Source organism: Magallana gigas, chromosome 1, assembly GCF_963853765.1.
Source record: "Magallana gigas chromosome 1, xbMagGiga1.1, whole genome shotgun sequence".
Classification (NCBI taxonomy): Eukaryota; Metazoa; Mollusca; class Bivalvia; order Ostreida; family Ostreidae; genus Magallana; species Magallana gigas.
Window position 1 is genome coordinate 21,296,621 of NC_088853.1, and position 16,814 is coordinate 21,313,434.

The window sequence follows — 16,814 nt, forward strand, 5'->3', positions numbered from 1 at the left end:
CTGATAATCTCGATCGGCTTCATATTTGATGTTTACATTTACATCAGCCCCCACTTTTATTAACTTTTTAACTACGTTAAAATTCCCATTAATACATGCAACTAAAAGTGGGGATACACCGTAATTTGAACGATTGACATCAGCACCCGCCTTTATCAACGTTTTAACAATGCACAAATTACCTTTTATGCATGCATTCATAAGAGGAACGTTTAGATTTACATCAGCGTTTGCTTTTATCAGCTCTTCAACTAAAATTATGAATTCCCCGTTACATGCGATTTGTAATGGTGTATCTAGGCCATTTTCTTCATTGACATCAGCACCCGCTTTCAATAACTCTCTTATTATGCTAGTTTGTCCATTTTTACAGGCAGCTGTTAGAGGTGTATCAAGGACACCACGTCTACTGACATCAGCTCCAGCTTTTAGTAGTTCCATGACAATATCTGGAAATCCACATTCACAAGCGATTATTAATGGATTTGTTATGGATAATGGATAATTACATTTGTAATTTAGAGTGTCTGCATCGACGTGTTGGAGTAATATTTGCACGGTATTAAGATCTCCAGAATAACAACCGAGACAAAGCAGGCGACGTTGTTCTATAATTACTGGTTCGTAATATGTATCAACCGAGGTATTTACATGTGTGTCAACATTTGTTTCACTATCTTTGCCAGCAACATTTTTTTTATCTTTATCAATATCTGTTTTGTGGCATTCTCGAAATGTGCTTATTTTTAATGTTTCACCGACCGTACAATGACTAAACGAACTCATTTGTTCAGTAACGTCCTTATTCAAGTTTGAATAAGATTGGTAATGTTTATTGAAGGAATTTACAAAAAGGTCATCAACATTTCCAATATTTTTTATCATTTCACTTAAAATATATTGCAAAATTTGATGATGCCCAAACAAAATAATCCACGCTATCCCTCTGACACTTCTAATCCGTTTACGAAATCCGATATCTCTTTCATTCATCACACAAAAAAGGGCATCATATCTCAAAGATAAGCTTTTCATATTCTCAGTAGAAGCATTTTTTGGTTCATAAATCCATGTGCAAAGTTTTGAGTCCTCTGATTCTGTTAAGAGTAAACTATGTAGATTATAATACGAGTGTTTCTCCAACACAACAATAAAGTATTGAAGCAAGGATTGACTTTTTAAAGCTTCGTTCCCAAAAACGTTATAAAATTCCCCATTCTTTACGTCTTGGAACAATCGTTCAGCTAGCATTTGGTTCTGTGACTCATGCAGATGTATACATAAGTCGATTATAGCATCATTTTCATGATTTTTTTCGCTAAATTTGTCATCTTTGCATTCATTTTCAATCTTTCTTTTTTGGCTGGTATTTTGATCTATTTTGATACAATTAGCAATGTAATCACTACTAGCGTATTTCAAAATTAGTTCTGGAAAAATATTACCAAAATGATATGCGATAATTTCGAACATAGAATCATGAATGAAAGTGAACTCATTGTCTTTCTTCTTTGTGTAAGTCCCTTCCATTTGCAGCAAGGCATCAATTAAATCAAAGCTTTCTGTGGTTGAACCTACTTTACACTTTCTTAAGATGTTGCCTTTCATCTCAACAAACAAATTATTTCTTTTCTGATTTTCGTTCGTTCCATCATTTTCATTGTTTAATATATTTTCTGACAATCTGTTTCCGTTAACCATCAATAAAACTAACGAGGCATACTGGTGTTTGTTATGTATTTTCAGTGAATTCATTTCCTTAATGATACAAGGAACTGGTGATAAGAAAAAGATTGGTCCATAAAATTTCAACTCCATTTTGTTCGAATACAGTTTGCATAGAAATGGAAACATTCTTGACGATGACGCTAAGTTTCTTGAGCTCAGTAGATCTCTGTCTAAATTATACATTTGGAGCAAATTCTGTTTGTCGTCATCATTTAATGAATTGTCTCGACTATGTAAATTAACTACATTCCCCTGTTTTACCAAAAGACATTCCGATATCTTTTCATTTTTAAAGACTGCTTCACGACACGTCATTAGTGTTTTGGTTTTTGGATTGATTGGGTCTCTAAGTCTTTCGCTGTACTTATTTATCATATGAAGTTCATGTTCGTTTAATCCAAAAATTCCTAGCAAATCATCGATAACAAACACCTGTGGAATACCTCGGTTACAATAATCCTCAATTTTGTTAATTTCTTTTACTGGACAAATTTCGTACCCTTCCTTCTGCAGTTTTAGAGCAATATGACGAGCTGTTGCCGTTTTTCCTGAGCCTGGGGCACCAACAAACGTTACGTAGGGTTGATTCCTGACTTGATTTAGCATCTCTGGAAAGTTGTGGGTTTCTAGAAAGACTTTGTCATCTTCCTCCCATCTTAAAATATCCCTTTTATACAAAACTGAAAAAAAATATATTGCTTAGTATTAAAAATCATTATATTCAAATTGCATCAAACTGAATCATGGTTTCGATATAAACGTTTTAAAATTCGTTAATTCATTGCTGTTACTACTGCTATAAACTTATATAGCAGTTTAAAAATATCAAATTATTTCACCCAGTGTCGATTCAGTTATATTGGTGTATTTTGGGACAAGTTTTAAAATATGTAAAAATTGCATTTTGACTGTATATAAAAAATACCTGTCACATTCTCAGGAACACATCTATTTTCGATTAGCGTAGTTTTCTCTGTTGATGAAGATAACATCAAAGCTAGTTGTTAGTATATCATTAAAAATACATAAAACATGTTCCTGTCGAATTCAAATAATAATATTATTAATTTCATGTCTTTTAAATAAAAAAAAGCTACCTGAAATATCCTTAATTTGTTTATTAAAATCCAGTAATTCTTTGATGTATTTAGATTCCTGTTCAGGGTCCATGCAGCAATTTCCAATCTCAACAACTGCGTCTTGATAAACAGTAGATGTGCCCAGGTACTTTTCCAAATCCTGAATAATGCCGGAAATTTCTAGATCTTTCTTATTAAAATCGGTGTCGGAAATTGATATATTTGTACAATGCCCGTACTTGTTTCTTATCATTCGAATTCTTTCAATGTTTGCTGACACACTCCTGTCACTTAGGATCGGTTCATTTCCCCCATTGTTTTGCATGAGGTGAAATCGATTTGTTTCGCAATAAAATGCAGTAAAGTTATATCAAAATCCGAATACTTACCATTGTGTATATTTCTTTTTCTGTTCTTTGGTATTTGGAGGTTGTTTCCCCTTTGATAGCGTGGATGAATATGTTTTAACTTTTTTGTGCCAAAGTTGACGAGCAAATATCATTCGTAAGTACAGCACACAAAACATCAGTACAAGGACCCAGGATAATGAGCGCAACACGAGCAATACGTGTAGTCTCCCGGGTTGATGCATACTTTGAATTAGCCATAATTTGTTCGTCAAGACACAATTTGTGCTGCAAGTAAAAATGAATTATTCAAAAGAATAGCCCGAACGGCTTTATGATAGATTTGATCACGCCCCGACCAAAATTATCATCTCATATATATTCAGTGAATGATTCTTAATTACTTATATTAGTATATTTCAAGCCATCGAACGATTAAATATTTAAATATAAATAAGCGAATCCCTCTAGCGCTGTAGTTTCGTGTCATTTGAAGTTATGGGTTATATAGTACAAAATCGATATGTATAGTGTTATCACAGGCAAAGACACTGGAAAATATAAATATTTCATAATAAATTCCAAGTTTTTCTATATACTACTAGCACATACTTTTAAACATTAATCAATTAATTATCTAATTTGATATCAAATAATATACATTGTAGAGTAAGTTTGATTGAATGCAGGATAAAACTGAATATATTTGGTAATGGGGACTGAACCACTTCTGACTTCTAAATCAATGACACTCACTGAAAATATTGATTTATAATGACAACAGCAGGAAATTAGGAAACACTTTAAAAGACAAGACCGTATGAAAAATGCGTTTTTTATATGACAGTAAAATGGAAAAGTGTGCGATTTCATGAAGTCGATGCATAATATTCTACGGAAAAATAATGTATTTCTATGGGGTTTTTTTTTAACAAGTACTTATATTTTTGTAAACAAAAATCGAATAAGTTGGATATTGTCTGTTATATTTTTCTTTTATTTCAACTTAAGTTTAAAACGTTCTCTCTACTGGCTGTGAATTCATTATATTATGAAATATTAAAAACATGAATTTTCGTTAAACAGTGGAAAATAGTTAAAGGACATACTGTATATAAAGGCTAGGGTAGACTTGTTTAAAGTTAAGATATGAGGAATGGGTTAAAGAAAAGAAAAAAGAATTTATTGTGAGTTAAGTACTGTTTTCAAGCTAACCTTTTCCTTTCAACTAATTGAGGACAACATTTGGACCTGAATATAATAACAATGTTGAGTGTAGAGATTATAATAGTTTTATCTCCTGTGAGCATTTTTCTGTTTGTTAAATTCTTACTTTCTTTTTGATTCTGTCATTCTCATAAAAAAGATAAGTATCTTAACATAAAACTCTGATTGAAAATTTATACCGTTTGAAATATATTTTTTCTTCTAATATTTGTATCGGTGTAACAACAATAAATTTTAGGTGTCTGGCTGAGCTGGTGTGTTCAACGTTATACATGGCTATATTACATGTATTCGTGGACTCGTGAAAACAACTAAAAACGACCTATAGTCAACGTGGGAAAAGTGACGCACGCGGACGCGCAGACACATTGTGACGATGGTGATATGATCTTGTAGAATCTGAATTGTTTGTATGTGAGATGTGTGATTTTTGAGTTACCTGCGCGAGTTAATTGCAGGTGTTGAGTGTTAGAATATGTTAGCACAGGGTGCTGTATGTAGTAGCTCTTTATTTCTTTACAGTGTAAAACATGTTATTTCAAAGGTCTCTCTATTTCTTCGAAGCTTAGTAACAATGGAATTTTGAGGCCTTTGAACACACATTTGTGACAGGTTGACAAAGAAAACACAGGAATGAACTGAGGTAGACTAAGGATTTTCAAACAGATGGGAGATTTTGAAGCTAGCTATATAGACTACTTAGATTAGAAGAAAAATGTATTATGAAATTTGTATCTTGAAACACATAGTGTTGTTTCTTGAAAATACCCCCTCCCCCCCCCCCCAAAAAAAAGAAGAAAACAAACATTTCCTAAATAGATTTATTTACAGAAATCTTCGCAAATGAACAGAAAGAATAAGACAATAAGGACTGTCTTAAAATAAATAATATAATACGAATAAAAAAAATAAATATTAAAAAGTATAACTCAAGTGATATCAAATAACACTTTGAAATATGGAACACTGTTAGAACAATTGAATTTGTAAAACATTTTTAGAATTCGTTTGAATTCATAAAAAACTATTGCATATGTTATGTAATATGCCACCATAGTACACAGATGAAAAAGAAATGCATTTTGCATTAGAAACATATGTGAAACATACCTTTAGGAACAAAAGTCAAACATGTTTTTGTTATATGTTGTTTTTTTTTCAAGTATCCCAAACCACAAATGCCTCTAATTATTGGTTTCTTACAATAAAAATAATCTTTGTAAAACGTATATTGCTCATTCCATTGCGTATGTTTATGTCTGGCAGTAAAGCAGAGTGACATAGAAAAGGTATTTGACTGTATTAAACCATATGAAGGGTTCATTTCACATATATAAGTACGAGTTTTACTTTGTCCAATATATGTCTACTGGTAATAAATGGATTAGAATAATAAACTGATTATGGTAAAAAAACATTAGTAGAAATGATAAAGATTTATCTAATTCATTATAGCAAATACAGAATTGCACACCGTTTTTTATCAACACCTTCCGATATCTGATACTTACAAGTTTTCATTCTTGTAAATGTTTTTTTTTTTTTAAACTCATTAACTTAATAGTGTATCGTACTTTGTCTATATCTAAAATAAAGATATTGAACAAACGTACTTTTACATGCTGCTAGAGGGGAGAGTTTCGTGGGGGTATATATGTTTAATCTTTGTGGTTTTTATTGGATCTCGTTCTCGGCAAGTCTCTGGGACAGAAAACACACATCTCGTTAGATAAAAATTATATGCCTCTGCCAATAATGAGAGATTCTTCTATCACATGTTTTACCACGTATTTTGTTAAACCACAGTCTTTTTTTCTTGTAAAATACAAGACGTCAAAAACTTAATGTTCCTTGAAGACTGTTTAACAAACAAACATTTCATCATCAAACATATTTTGTCAATTTATGAAAAGAATGATAAAGCAACATTAAATGCTTCACATTTACAGCTCAACACTTTTCAACTGAATTATTCATTACTTTTTTATTCTACGTCAAACCGCCTAAACCCATGTAATTTTTCATTATGACGTCAGGTTTAATATGAATGCACAGTGTAATATATATGGATTATTACGTTGCACTTTTTATCGCATCCTACATTAGCTCGAGTTCATTGTTTATCAGCTCCGAGAGCAGACCGGCTCAAAGGGCTGATATACAGCGACTGAGGGCTAATATAGAATGTGATATAAAACTTCCCATGTTAAGATTTTTATACATGTATCATATAGTTACGGAATATTAAAGAAACAATAAAACATCTTGTGATCAATGATTATTATTAAAAATCGCTTCTCGTCTATAAATTTTATCTCTAGATCTAATGTTGTTTTTTTTGTTCAAGCTGTTTGTATGGTATGTTGGCGTCGACGTAACTATTTGACGTCATACTCAAAGATCGGATTTGAACGTCGCATACCAAACTCTACGATATAGTAGCCGAAGATTAGCGGTAAAGGGTGTAATATAACATCTGAAAATTGCCGAAAAGGGGTTTGATATCAATCTTATATCACCCCCCTAGGGTTAATATCACACGGGTAGGCGAATTTTCGGATTAATTCGCACAGTGGGGAAAATGGTATATTTTCAAAAAGCATACTACAGAAAAAAAAATTACCTGATTGATATCTATCGAACATTGAGCTAACATGTGGTACAGATGTTTATGACATGACATACAACTAAACAAAATTAAATTGGATTAAACCTCGTATATAAATGTTCTGAACAAAATAAATGATTTAATTTCCAAGAATGTTTTTGCTATTACAATGGAAATATTTCTATAATGATAAATAAAACTTCTATTCAAATTTATTAGACCCTCCTTGGTCCACATATAGGTATCATGTTAGATTTTGATACCCTTCATGAACCATTCAATTTATTGGCACCCACATATGTGTTCTGTCATTGCGTAAAAAATAGGTCGTCTGCAAATGTCATTTATGACTATCAACAACTTAAAATGTAAACTAAAATGATAACATTCTAACAACGACAACTTTTGCCGCCGTTAAACTAAATTTGCATAGCATTTACGAGCTAAACAAATTTTGACAAATTTTGCTTAAGTAAGTACAGAGACAATAAAGAACAGAGCACATTTTGGTCGTATCAACTTTTAAACATATGTGTGGTCCGTTGTAGGCTTTGTAAAATACGGTGAAATATAACTTCTCGTGGTTGCTATTGTAGTCTTAAATTATCAAGGGCTGCTTCAGCTTGTTCAAAACTTGTTTTGTCTTCTCTCTTACAGAAGAATCGCAGTTCCTTTCTGGGGGATTCAGGAAGTAGATTGAGAACCTAGTATTCACAAAAAAGGAATGATATTGTGAAATTTTGTAAGAATTGTATTTGTCTAAGATAATTTTTATATGAAATAAACAGTTAAAATTAATCATTTTGATTCATACTTTGTCTTTTGAACATCTGGTTGGAACATCATTATCCATGTAGAAACAGACATGATTCAGGGGATTCTCGTCTTCCATGCCATAATCCAGAGAAACACACTGCAATATATGAAGTGCAGGTAAAGCAAACAACAAACTTCATGTAAAAGGTCAAAACAAGACACTTTTACATAAATTTGAAGACTAAAATTTTGGAAATCAATGTAGAAAAAAAATATCAAAACCGGTCGCTATGATTTTTCCCCGTATCGTATGTTTCGATTATGCTTTCTACATGCATCAACCTATCTACTTTATTAAATCTACTCTATCCATTCTGTCTTTAGTTATCAGAATTAGAATTAGGAATCAAATTAAAAAAACAAAAACAAAACAAAAACAAAAATACCATACGTATAATATATGCCAAATCTATTTCAACCTCTTTTTAAAGGAATATTTTTGAAAAACGATTTTGTTCATTTTTGCTTAAAAATATGTATTTGCAAAAGTCTTATTAAAATTTAAAGAAAGTTTTGAATTGTTGAAGATAAAAGGTTCTTTATTTGAAAACAATGCCTGAATTATTTTTAAACTGAGCTCCATTTTGATTGATTGGTTGATGGGTGTAGAATATGATGGATATGATAGATAAAGTTTCTTTCTGGGCATCGACACTGTACATTTATGATAAAATCATCTTTTTTCCAACTTATGTCCTTTTTCAGCAAACGCTGGTAATAAGCCTCTTTTTCTTCCTCTATGTATTCCTAAAAATGAGAGAAGTAGACATGATATATAAATACATGATTTTATATTTTTCACTTCTTTTCATAAAAGCATATCCCTTTTTTTCATTTTTAGCAACTACTTTTTTGTAACCAGTAAGGCTGGTTTTATCGAAGAACAGAAAAACAAATTTAATAATGATTTTGCGACGAGAAATATTCGCGAGAGACAAGCTTTCAATATTCCTCGCGAAATTATTATTGGATTATGGTAAAGTGTGCATGTACATCATTCATAGAATACTTCTCGTTTCAACGTTTCAGGTCCAGTAATTTTAGCCCCCAAGTTTTTTTTTTTTTTTTTTTTTCTTTTTTTTTTTATAATTACCTTTAGCTCGGAATCAGTTTTTGTGCTTCTTTTTGGATTCATTTTACCCACAAACTTATACAGCTTTCTCTTCTGAACTTTTCGCAATATATCTTTGGACTTTTCCAGTCCAGGTTTCTTTGACTGAAGTATCTTTTCAAAGATGGAGTCCGTTAATTTTTCGTATGCCTCCATGTCATTTATCGTTTCCGAGAGTTTAAACTTGTCTCTATAAAATATGTTTATTTCAAATTAACAAATATAATATCCAGTTGAAGTTTATTAATAGCAATATCATTCAATTTTATATATGAGTTCCTTTATTTGTATATGTCTGATTTGAATGGTTCAAACCTTAGTGTTCTGACGTTTAATGTAACGCCAATGGATATATTTGAGATAAATTTTCTTTGTTGTTTCTAGATTTATTGATAACAGAAAAACATTATAAATATTCGATTTAAAACAAAATTTTAAATAATAGGATCGTCTTAACCATGAATAAGATTGATGCACGTACATGTATATAAATAAACAAAGATTTAGAGACGCAAACACAGAATTGTAGCGATAAATATGGTTAAAAGAAAAAAAACCGTATAACTGAACGATGCAGGAGTTGACACAGGATGAATGACCATCTTTAAGTCCTCCTTAAAGATAGCTTAAAGGTGTTTAAAGGTAGCTTAAAGACGATCTTTAAGCCACCTTTAAGCTATATGTGTTGCTTAAAGGTGGCTTAAAGAAAGCGTAAAGATGGCTTAAAGGCAGCTTAAAGACTGTCTTTAAGCCATCTTCAAGCCACCTTTAAGGACAACTTATAGGTCCTTATTGTCCAAACTTCTTTAAGCCACCTTTAAGCTACCTTTAAGCTACATTTAAGCCACCTTTAAGCCATTAAACAAAATTTAATTCAATATTGTGCCTAATTTACCAACAAAATGTATTAACTTTATGAAAGGAAAGGTATTAAAAAACGATTTTTGTTCTAGAAAATAAAATGAAAAAAAATACGCCCACGGCGAGAATTGAACCCGGGACCCTTTGTTTTCTAGAATCACCGCATTTCCTCTGCACCACGGCAACTTACATATTTACTGATGTTTTTATATCCTATATATCGGTGGATATTGAATCAATGTATTGAATGTGTTGACTTGAAAAGATTTTGACAAACCATTGACAAACCATTCAGTTTGTAACAATCAATTATATCTAATTTATAAATTAAATGCATGCAGGTATTTAGAATGAAATACGGAACTTGGTCTTCAGTGAACAAAAATATATTATACCTAAATGGAAACCGTTAGGCTCACTAGTAGGCTTTCTTAGTTAATAAATTTAAACCGACTAGATATATATACGTTCATCTAATTTATAGCTATGAAAATGTAAGAAAGAAAATGAAATCATTTCTTTTATTAAATGCATTGAAACTTTTAGGGTATTTGTTCAATTTCCCGCAATTTCCCGGTTTTCATGATCGCGGCGCCGTTCCAGTATGTTCAAATATTTAATTGTATACATGCTTTTTAAACTATCAATTATATAACAAACAATATTACCAATTACCGGTGACGTATTTACTGCATGTGGCAATTGTAAATGATGTATAAATATACTTGTACATACAATTGTATGATGTACGAGGCCGGGTATGTGACATACTCACCCTTATACATATATTTGAATAACTAACCCCTATTTATGATCACCAGTACATTAATTAATTAGCCTCAAGAATTTACTCTTGCATACATGTATCGTAAATTTGTAGACGTAACATTTTTGAAACCCAGAGCTAGGAAATAATACTTTGGAAATGAATTTCAAATGTAAATTAACTTTTATTCACTAGACTTATCGTATACTCGTACATACTAAGATTCAACGCCCTGACGTGCACCTGGGCACACGACACACCTGTTGTGTATATCTTGTATATTCTGTGTTATTTCCAGGGGTTTTCTTAAGTTGGACAAACAATAGACTTTAATTAGATATACACAAACGTGTACCTGGGCACACGACACAACTGTTGTGTATATCTTGTATATTCTGTGTTAGTTCCAGGGGTTTTCTTAAGTTGGACAAAAAAAAGACTCTAATTAGATATACACAAACGAACAAAACTATGTCTAGACAAACAAAGCAGTAATATCATGCCCGATATAACAAAGGCAGTTGAGAGTCTTTTCATCTTTAACCTGTATCTAGCAGATCTAGAGTCAGACCTAGAAATAATGAAAATTGAAAAAAATACAAACCTTATACCGATTATCAAACTAAATCATGCATTTTTGGTTCATTATCTTTATTTTGTTTAATAACCGGATGAACTGAGAGAGAAAGAGAGAGGAGAGATAGAGAGAGAGAGAGAGAGAGAGAGAGAGATTTCACCGATTAATTTACATGTATAATAGGAAACAAACATACTTTAATTAGTTTTATGCACAGATTAAGATACAGAGACTGCGCTCACCCCTACAATAATTTTGAACCCCCCCCCCAAAAAAAAATAAAGAATTTTATAACGGCAATCTGTGTCCATCGGAGCGGTGTTGATGATAGCGATCTGTGTTTAATGGAGCGACAATTAAAACCGCCTGGAACACCCCCCCCCTTCTTTGGAAATTATATTATCACTCGGATGACCCCCTCCCATCCCTATAAAAGAGCTTTTGCATATAATATATATCTTTTATTGTTCAGCTTGATCAAACTTGACTTAAAGGGAACTTAAAGATGGTTTAAAGACAACTTAAAGGGAGCGTAAATGCCACTTAAAGATGCTTAAAGGTGGCTTAAAGAAGGCTTAAAGGTGACTTAAAGAAGTTTGGACATTAAGGACCTATAAGATCAGCTTAAAGGTGACTTAAAGGTGGCTTAAAGATTGTATAACCTTTAAGCCACCTTTACGCCACCTTTAAGCCGCCTTTAAGGACTTGCTTAAAGATTGTTTTTCGCCCTGTTTGAGCTTTTTTTCTGCACAAAAAGTGAAAGACAGACAAAATAAAATTAGGTGTGTTAATAAGCTTTCGTTACAATCAATTGTTGTGTATTGTTATATGCAAACTGATGTTATGCATTTCTATCGAAAATTGTTATGTTTTGACGCAAAACCCGTCTTTTATTGAGTTACTCAAAGATATTATTGTAAAACACATATCTGTTAGATATAAACCCAATAAGGACATTTTTTTGCATTTTAGAAATAAGTATCGGCATATTTAATCACTTTATTCTCTTTATCACTCGTCACGATTTTAATGAATAAAGTGATGTTATTTAGTCATTTTTAAACGACTTTTATAAAGCATTCCGTATTTTGTTTTAATTTTTTTCGGGGTGTTTCTACAATTTCCTAAAACAATAAAAACATGCATTTTGTAAAAAAAGATACTAAAGTTTAGGCAGTTCAACGGCAAAAAGCGTTGGAAGTTTTTTCATGCAGTGATTTATCGAGTATTACATGTACTAACAAAGTTACACAAATTTGACTTGAACTTGTTTTGATAATTTTAAAATAGAAACAATTGTCTGTTTCGGTTATTCATATTTTATTAATTATCCGAGGTATTTGTGTTGATTCTAAGACGCAAAATAATAAATGCCAACGTTCATCGCACGAATATTATTTATTTAAAAACATTGATGCCGAGTTTACATTTTCAACGGCGTCTTTGCTATTTATGATTTAATGATTTCCTGTATGAGCATAATAAAACTTACAAGATGTCACAGTCTACAGTTGTTATGTTCACACTAGATTTTGATGTGGTGAAATTGCTCGTTCGGTGAATTTTTAAATAAGAAATAAAATCGTCAAATAAATCAAGGCAGGCCAGAACAAAAATAGTTTCCATGACGAACGAAACATTTCATTGTAGTGCGAGACCAGCGCGCTGGGATCGTTAGTCATAGAGAGGAAGTTTTTATAGGTTGCCTAGATGGCCAAGTTGTTAACGTGCAAACCGCTCACAGCTAAGAAAGTTAGTACTAAAACACAAGGTAAAGTAACCAAAGTTTGGGTCTTGATAACAGTAGACCATTTTTGTTGTGGTTTTCAGTTTTTTTTTTTCATGCATACCTGTCATTAATATATTTTTTTAAAGAAAGAATGCAAATAAATCCTTTTAAAATATATACAAACTTTGGTGTGGGGATGAGTTATTTTGCCGATTAAAGGACGGAGAGTGTTAGGATGTGTATTTTCTAGAAAAAGACGAGAAAAACGGTTTATTCATACAACTATATTAAAATGATAGACTCAGATTTTGGGGCTTTAATACCGAGAAATCGGAAGAATACTGTCATTTGTTTTATATATTTTAAACATTATTGGCACCTGAAGATTACCAATTTGTTTTTATTTTCTCTCAATCAAGCTTCGCTTATTAATAATCAACGAAAATTCCTTTAAACAATCTGGAAATCATATGGATTTTTCGGATTTTACAATCTTGCGCATGCATGCGCATTACATTCACGCTAAATCACGGAAAATCTTTAGTTTTTGTTTCCACAATATCACATTTGCATGGATAAACATAGAAACGATATTACAAATACGTGTAAATTTTCATTTAAAAATTTGCCATAGATATAAATATTCTGTTCATCAAAGGAAAAACAGGAAATGACTCTAACTCAGTGCATTTAATATGAAAAATCCCGAGAGTTCCGAATGTCAACATCAACTCGAAGCGAGTGAAAAGCGTTGCTGGTGAAATTTCTTCAAAATAGTTTCGAAGCGATTCTGCAATTTTTTGCTACATTTCGAGTATAATGGAGGCATTTTAACTGTGGTATAGGCCTGTCCCGTTAACACAGTTAAATTATTCTAACTAAGGAGAGTGTAGTGAAATTAATTGCATTATTGTAGGCTTAAAACTTTATTATGTAAATGACAACAATACGGTGTGTCGATGTATCTATTTCGTAAATGTTCGATATCATATACAATGTCAACCCGTGCACGCAAAGGTCAAAATTTAGTATGAAATTTAAAATGTATGATTTTCTAACCCATTCCTCCCGGTTATCATTATGATATCATTTGCCAAACACATTGCCTCAGCAATCCTGAAAGTAACAAAAAGAGGTATACTTAAAATACATCATACCGACAAGACCTTCACAGTATTTAGTTACACTCGTTCATTCAAACCTTACAGATGCATTATGCCTTAATCCAACTCTTACAGTCATTTGTACCAGGAAAACGCTGAAAAATTCTTTGCACGTATTTTTATTATTTTATGAAAAGTGGACATCGATGGTGAAGGAATAATTACATTTCTGCGAGCTAAGCAAAAGATTTTTAAATGACAAAACAATTAGCTGCATCTTTTTATGACATTGAACATCGTCATTTCAAAAACAAAAATGTCACACAAAAAGGCAAGTTAACTACTAAAAAAATATGCTTATAGAATATCTATGTTGTTGAATTAATAATTGTATATTTGATTGCTTGTTTGCTTTAAAAGTAAATAAATAAATTGCAATCAAGCATTGATAATAATTTGAATTCTGGCAAATATATTGATCATTGAAACCAACTGATACGCCTCGTCTCGTTTTAAACATGTATATTCCAATTAAATAAGTCAATGCATTGATCTGTCAAAAAAAAAATAATAATAATTTACACAGATGTGTTTTCTTGAAAAAAAAGAAAAGAAAGAAAAACTATGCGAAATAATTTACTCTTTTTTAACAACTACAAAGGTTTACAAGGGTATTGTTGTTTCAAATTGATTTTTTAAGTTCACATACATTGTTTCTATGATGTCTCCAACACGGTGTTTGTAAGCTTTCTCGTGCAATTCGTACCTAGTTTTAAACATATCACGCATGTTTTTAACCTCCTGAAACAGACAAGCGTAGAATCAATTAATGCACACATAAATATTCAAATATTTTATCGAATTTGTTTTTTTATAGAATGACCTTTTCCGCAAAGCAGAGCTGTGATTCGACAGTTGGGAGCACTCTGACATTCTCCATACATCGCTTATGATCAAAGCTGTTTTTGATTCGAAGCAAGAGGCAATCACGAGCAAAGTAGTCCCATTTGTCAACATCAATCCCATTTCTCTTGTTTGCCACTATCTGTAAAAAGCATCGCTAACACATGTACAACACATGTACAATCATAAAAAGTACTGTGTTGTACTCATATTTATTTTTGACCAGCCAAACCTCTTTCAAAACTTAAGTCATTTAATGGCTTTGCTGGAAAAAAGCGATTGCATTATGTGATTTTAATTTCAAGTTGTTATTTGAAGAGTGATGTTTTCATTATCATCTGAATGTAGGAGTTATAACTCTTTTGATTATTTCAAACTGACAAGGTCAAGCGTTTTCAATTCTCACATCTTACAGTATATTTTGTGAAATAAACGACTGAATTTCTTTTCTTCATTTATCGTATGCAGCAGTTTTACATTCATTGTTTGGAATAAGGTTTGGTTGCTCAGCTGGTAAATCAGCTGTTAAACAAAAATATTCTTCAAATAATTACAAATTGTAAACTAAAATACATAATTTTATATCAGTTCGTTTTCTTAACCACTGATTTTAAGTAAGCACAAATCAGAAGAAAAGTCACAGTGGTCAGATAAAATATAAAAAAAACTTAAATGAATAAAAACACAAAGTCAGTGTAAAAAATAAGTGCTTTCATTTTCATCTGCAGATATTTTTCAACTAACCGAGGCAACGACGTCATTTTGATGTCATAATAACGTTAACAAAATCAGCCGCATTTTTTAAGCATTACAAATAATATATTTATAAAACAATCTAATTTAACACAAACTCACATTATAATGGTGCATGACTGTTCGGTTAGCTGTTCAATTTAGGTTCTTATAAAATGTTTTTCTTATTCCCTTCTTTCAAAAGTACTAGAATTAGACTCGCACTTTTTATAACAAGAGACCAATAGGCCTTAACGTTCACCTGAGTACCATAGCCCATACAAAAAGTTGTCGAGGAGTCTCATATATGCATTTAATTAAATTTCATTCTGGAGTAGAAAATGTATAATATTGTAATAACCACCAGTTCCCTGTCTAAAATCTTTTGAAAGAACTGAAAAGCCAATAATTTTAGCGAAAAACATAAAGATCATACAAGTGTGTGACCTAATATTGAAAAGGTGCCAGACTCTGGTAAAAAATAATTTATCCATATTTATCAACTTTCAAGATAGGTTTTATGTGTTAATGTTTTCATAGATTAACTGAAACGAGGTGGCTAGTACACTAGTTATCACTTTACTATTAACAAGTCTACTTGTTCATTTGAAAAAAAAAATAAATAAATTAAACTGTTTTTGTTTCAAATGATAAAAACACTTGCATAACTATTTTGATCATACAAAAAATTGTGAAAGACTTTTTATATGAAAATGGATCATTTCTATCAAAATCTGATTTTGAAAAGAAATTCAATTTTGAAATATTTTTTATGCAATACAACAGTATGATTAGTGCTGTAGCAAAGTTTGTAAAAGGTTCAAAGTTCTGTAAGGAAACCTACAGCCATAGCATTGGTCCTTTTGTTCCTTATCATTGGGTTGAAATTCTTTTATACAAGAAATGTACCAAGCATATTTACAAATTAATTAATACTAATACAGTAGGTATTTTACCAACATCAATTAGAAGATTGTACAAAGAGGATATCCTGAATTAATTTTACAGGATGTGTTTAAAATATGTTTCAAGGTCACTAAAGACTCTTCTATACAATGGTTACAATATAGAACATTACATAGACTTCTCCCAGTTAAAGCTTACTTGAAAAAGTTAAAATTAGTTGATAAAGACACTTGTACTTTCTGCAAGAGTGAAGTTGAAACCATTGAACATATTTTCACATCTTGTCCTACTGTACTTGCTATCTGGAATAGTTTGAGTATG

The 16,814-nt window shown here is 31.5% G+C and overlaps 2 protein-coding genes and 1 long non-coding RNA gene across 4 annotated transcripts in view; 1 reads left to right on the top strand and 2 right to left on the bottom strand.

Moving 5' to 3' along the window:
- LOC105333533 (D-beta-hydroxybutyrate dehydrogenase) overlaps positions 1–16,814 on the top strand; it is a 359,470-nt gene that overhangs the window by 269,569 nt on the left and 73,087 nt on the right. The gene's annotated exons all lie outside the window — the stretch shown is intronic.
- On the bottom strand, positions 669–3,104 carry LOC136276480 (uncharacterized). Its single transcript, XR_010714939.1, has 3 exons — positions 2,826–3,104; positions 2,654–2,701; positions 669–2,408 (listed from the first exon to the last, which is right to left on the bottom strand). It is a non-coding gene; the product is annotated as an uncharacterized lncRNA (long non-coding RNA).
- The window catches only part of LOC117687819 (deoxynucleoside triphosphate triphosphohydrolase SAMHD1-like), a 28,219-nt gene continuing 16,709 nt past the window's right edge, over positions 5,305–16,814 (bottom strand). Inside the window, exons 2-9 of one of the 2 annotated variants that reach the window (XR_010714824.1) lie at positions 14,836–14,997; positions 14,662–14,753; positions 13,909–13,965; positions 8,899–9,106; positions 8,466–8,552; positions 7,804–7,902; positions 6,814–7,693; positions 5,305–6,044 (exon numbers count right to left, since the gene is read on the bottom strand). Coding sequence is in view for 1 of the 2 variants with exons in the window: in XM_066088134.1 (XP_065944206.1) it covers positions 7,577–7,693; positions 7,804–7,902; positions 8,466–8,552; positions 8,899–9,106; positions 13,909–13,965; positions 14,662–14,753; positions 14,836–14,892 (717 nt within the window). In the remaining variant the exon portion in view is untranslated. Of the gene's footprint in view, positions 7,694–7,803; positions 7,903–8,465; positions 8,553–8,898; positions 9,107–13,908; positions 13,966–14,661; positions 14,754–14,835; positions 14,998–16,814 lie in introns of both variants that reach the window. The other variant, XM_066088134.1, reaches the window with a different exon arrangement.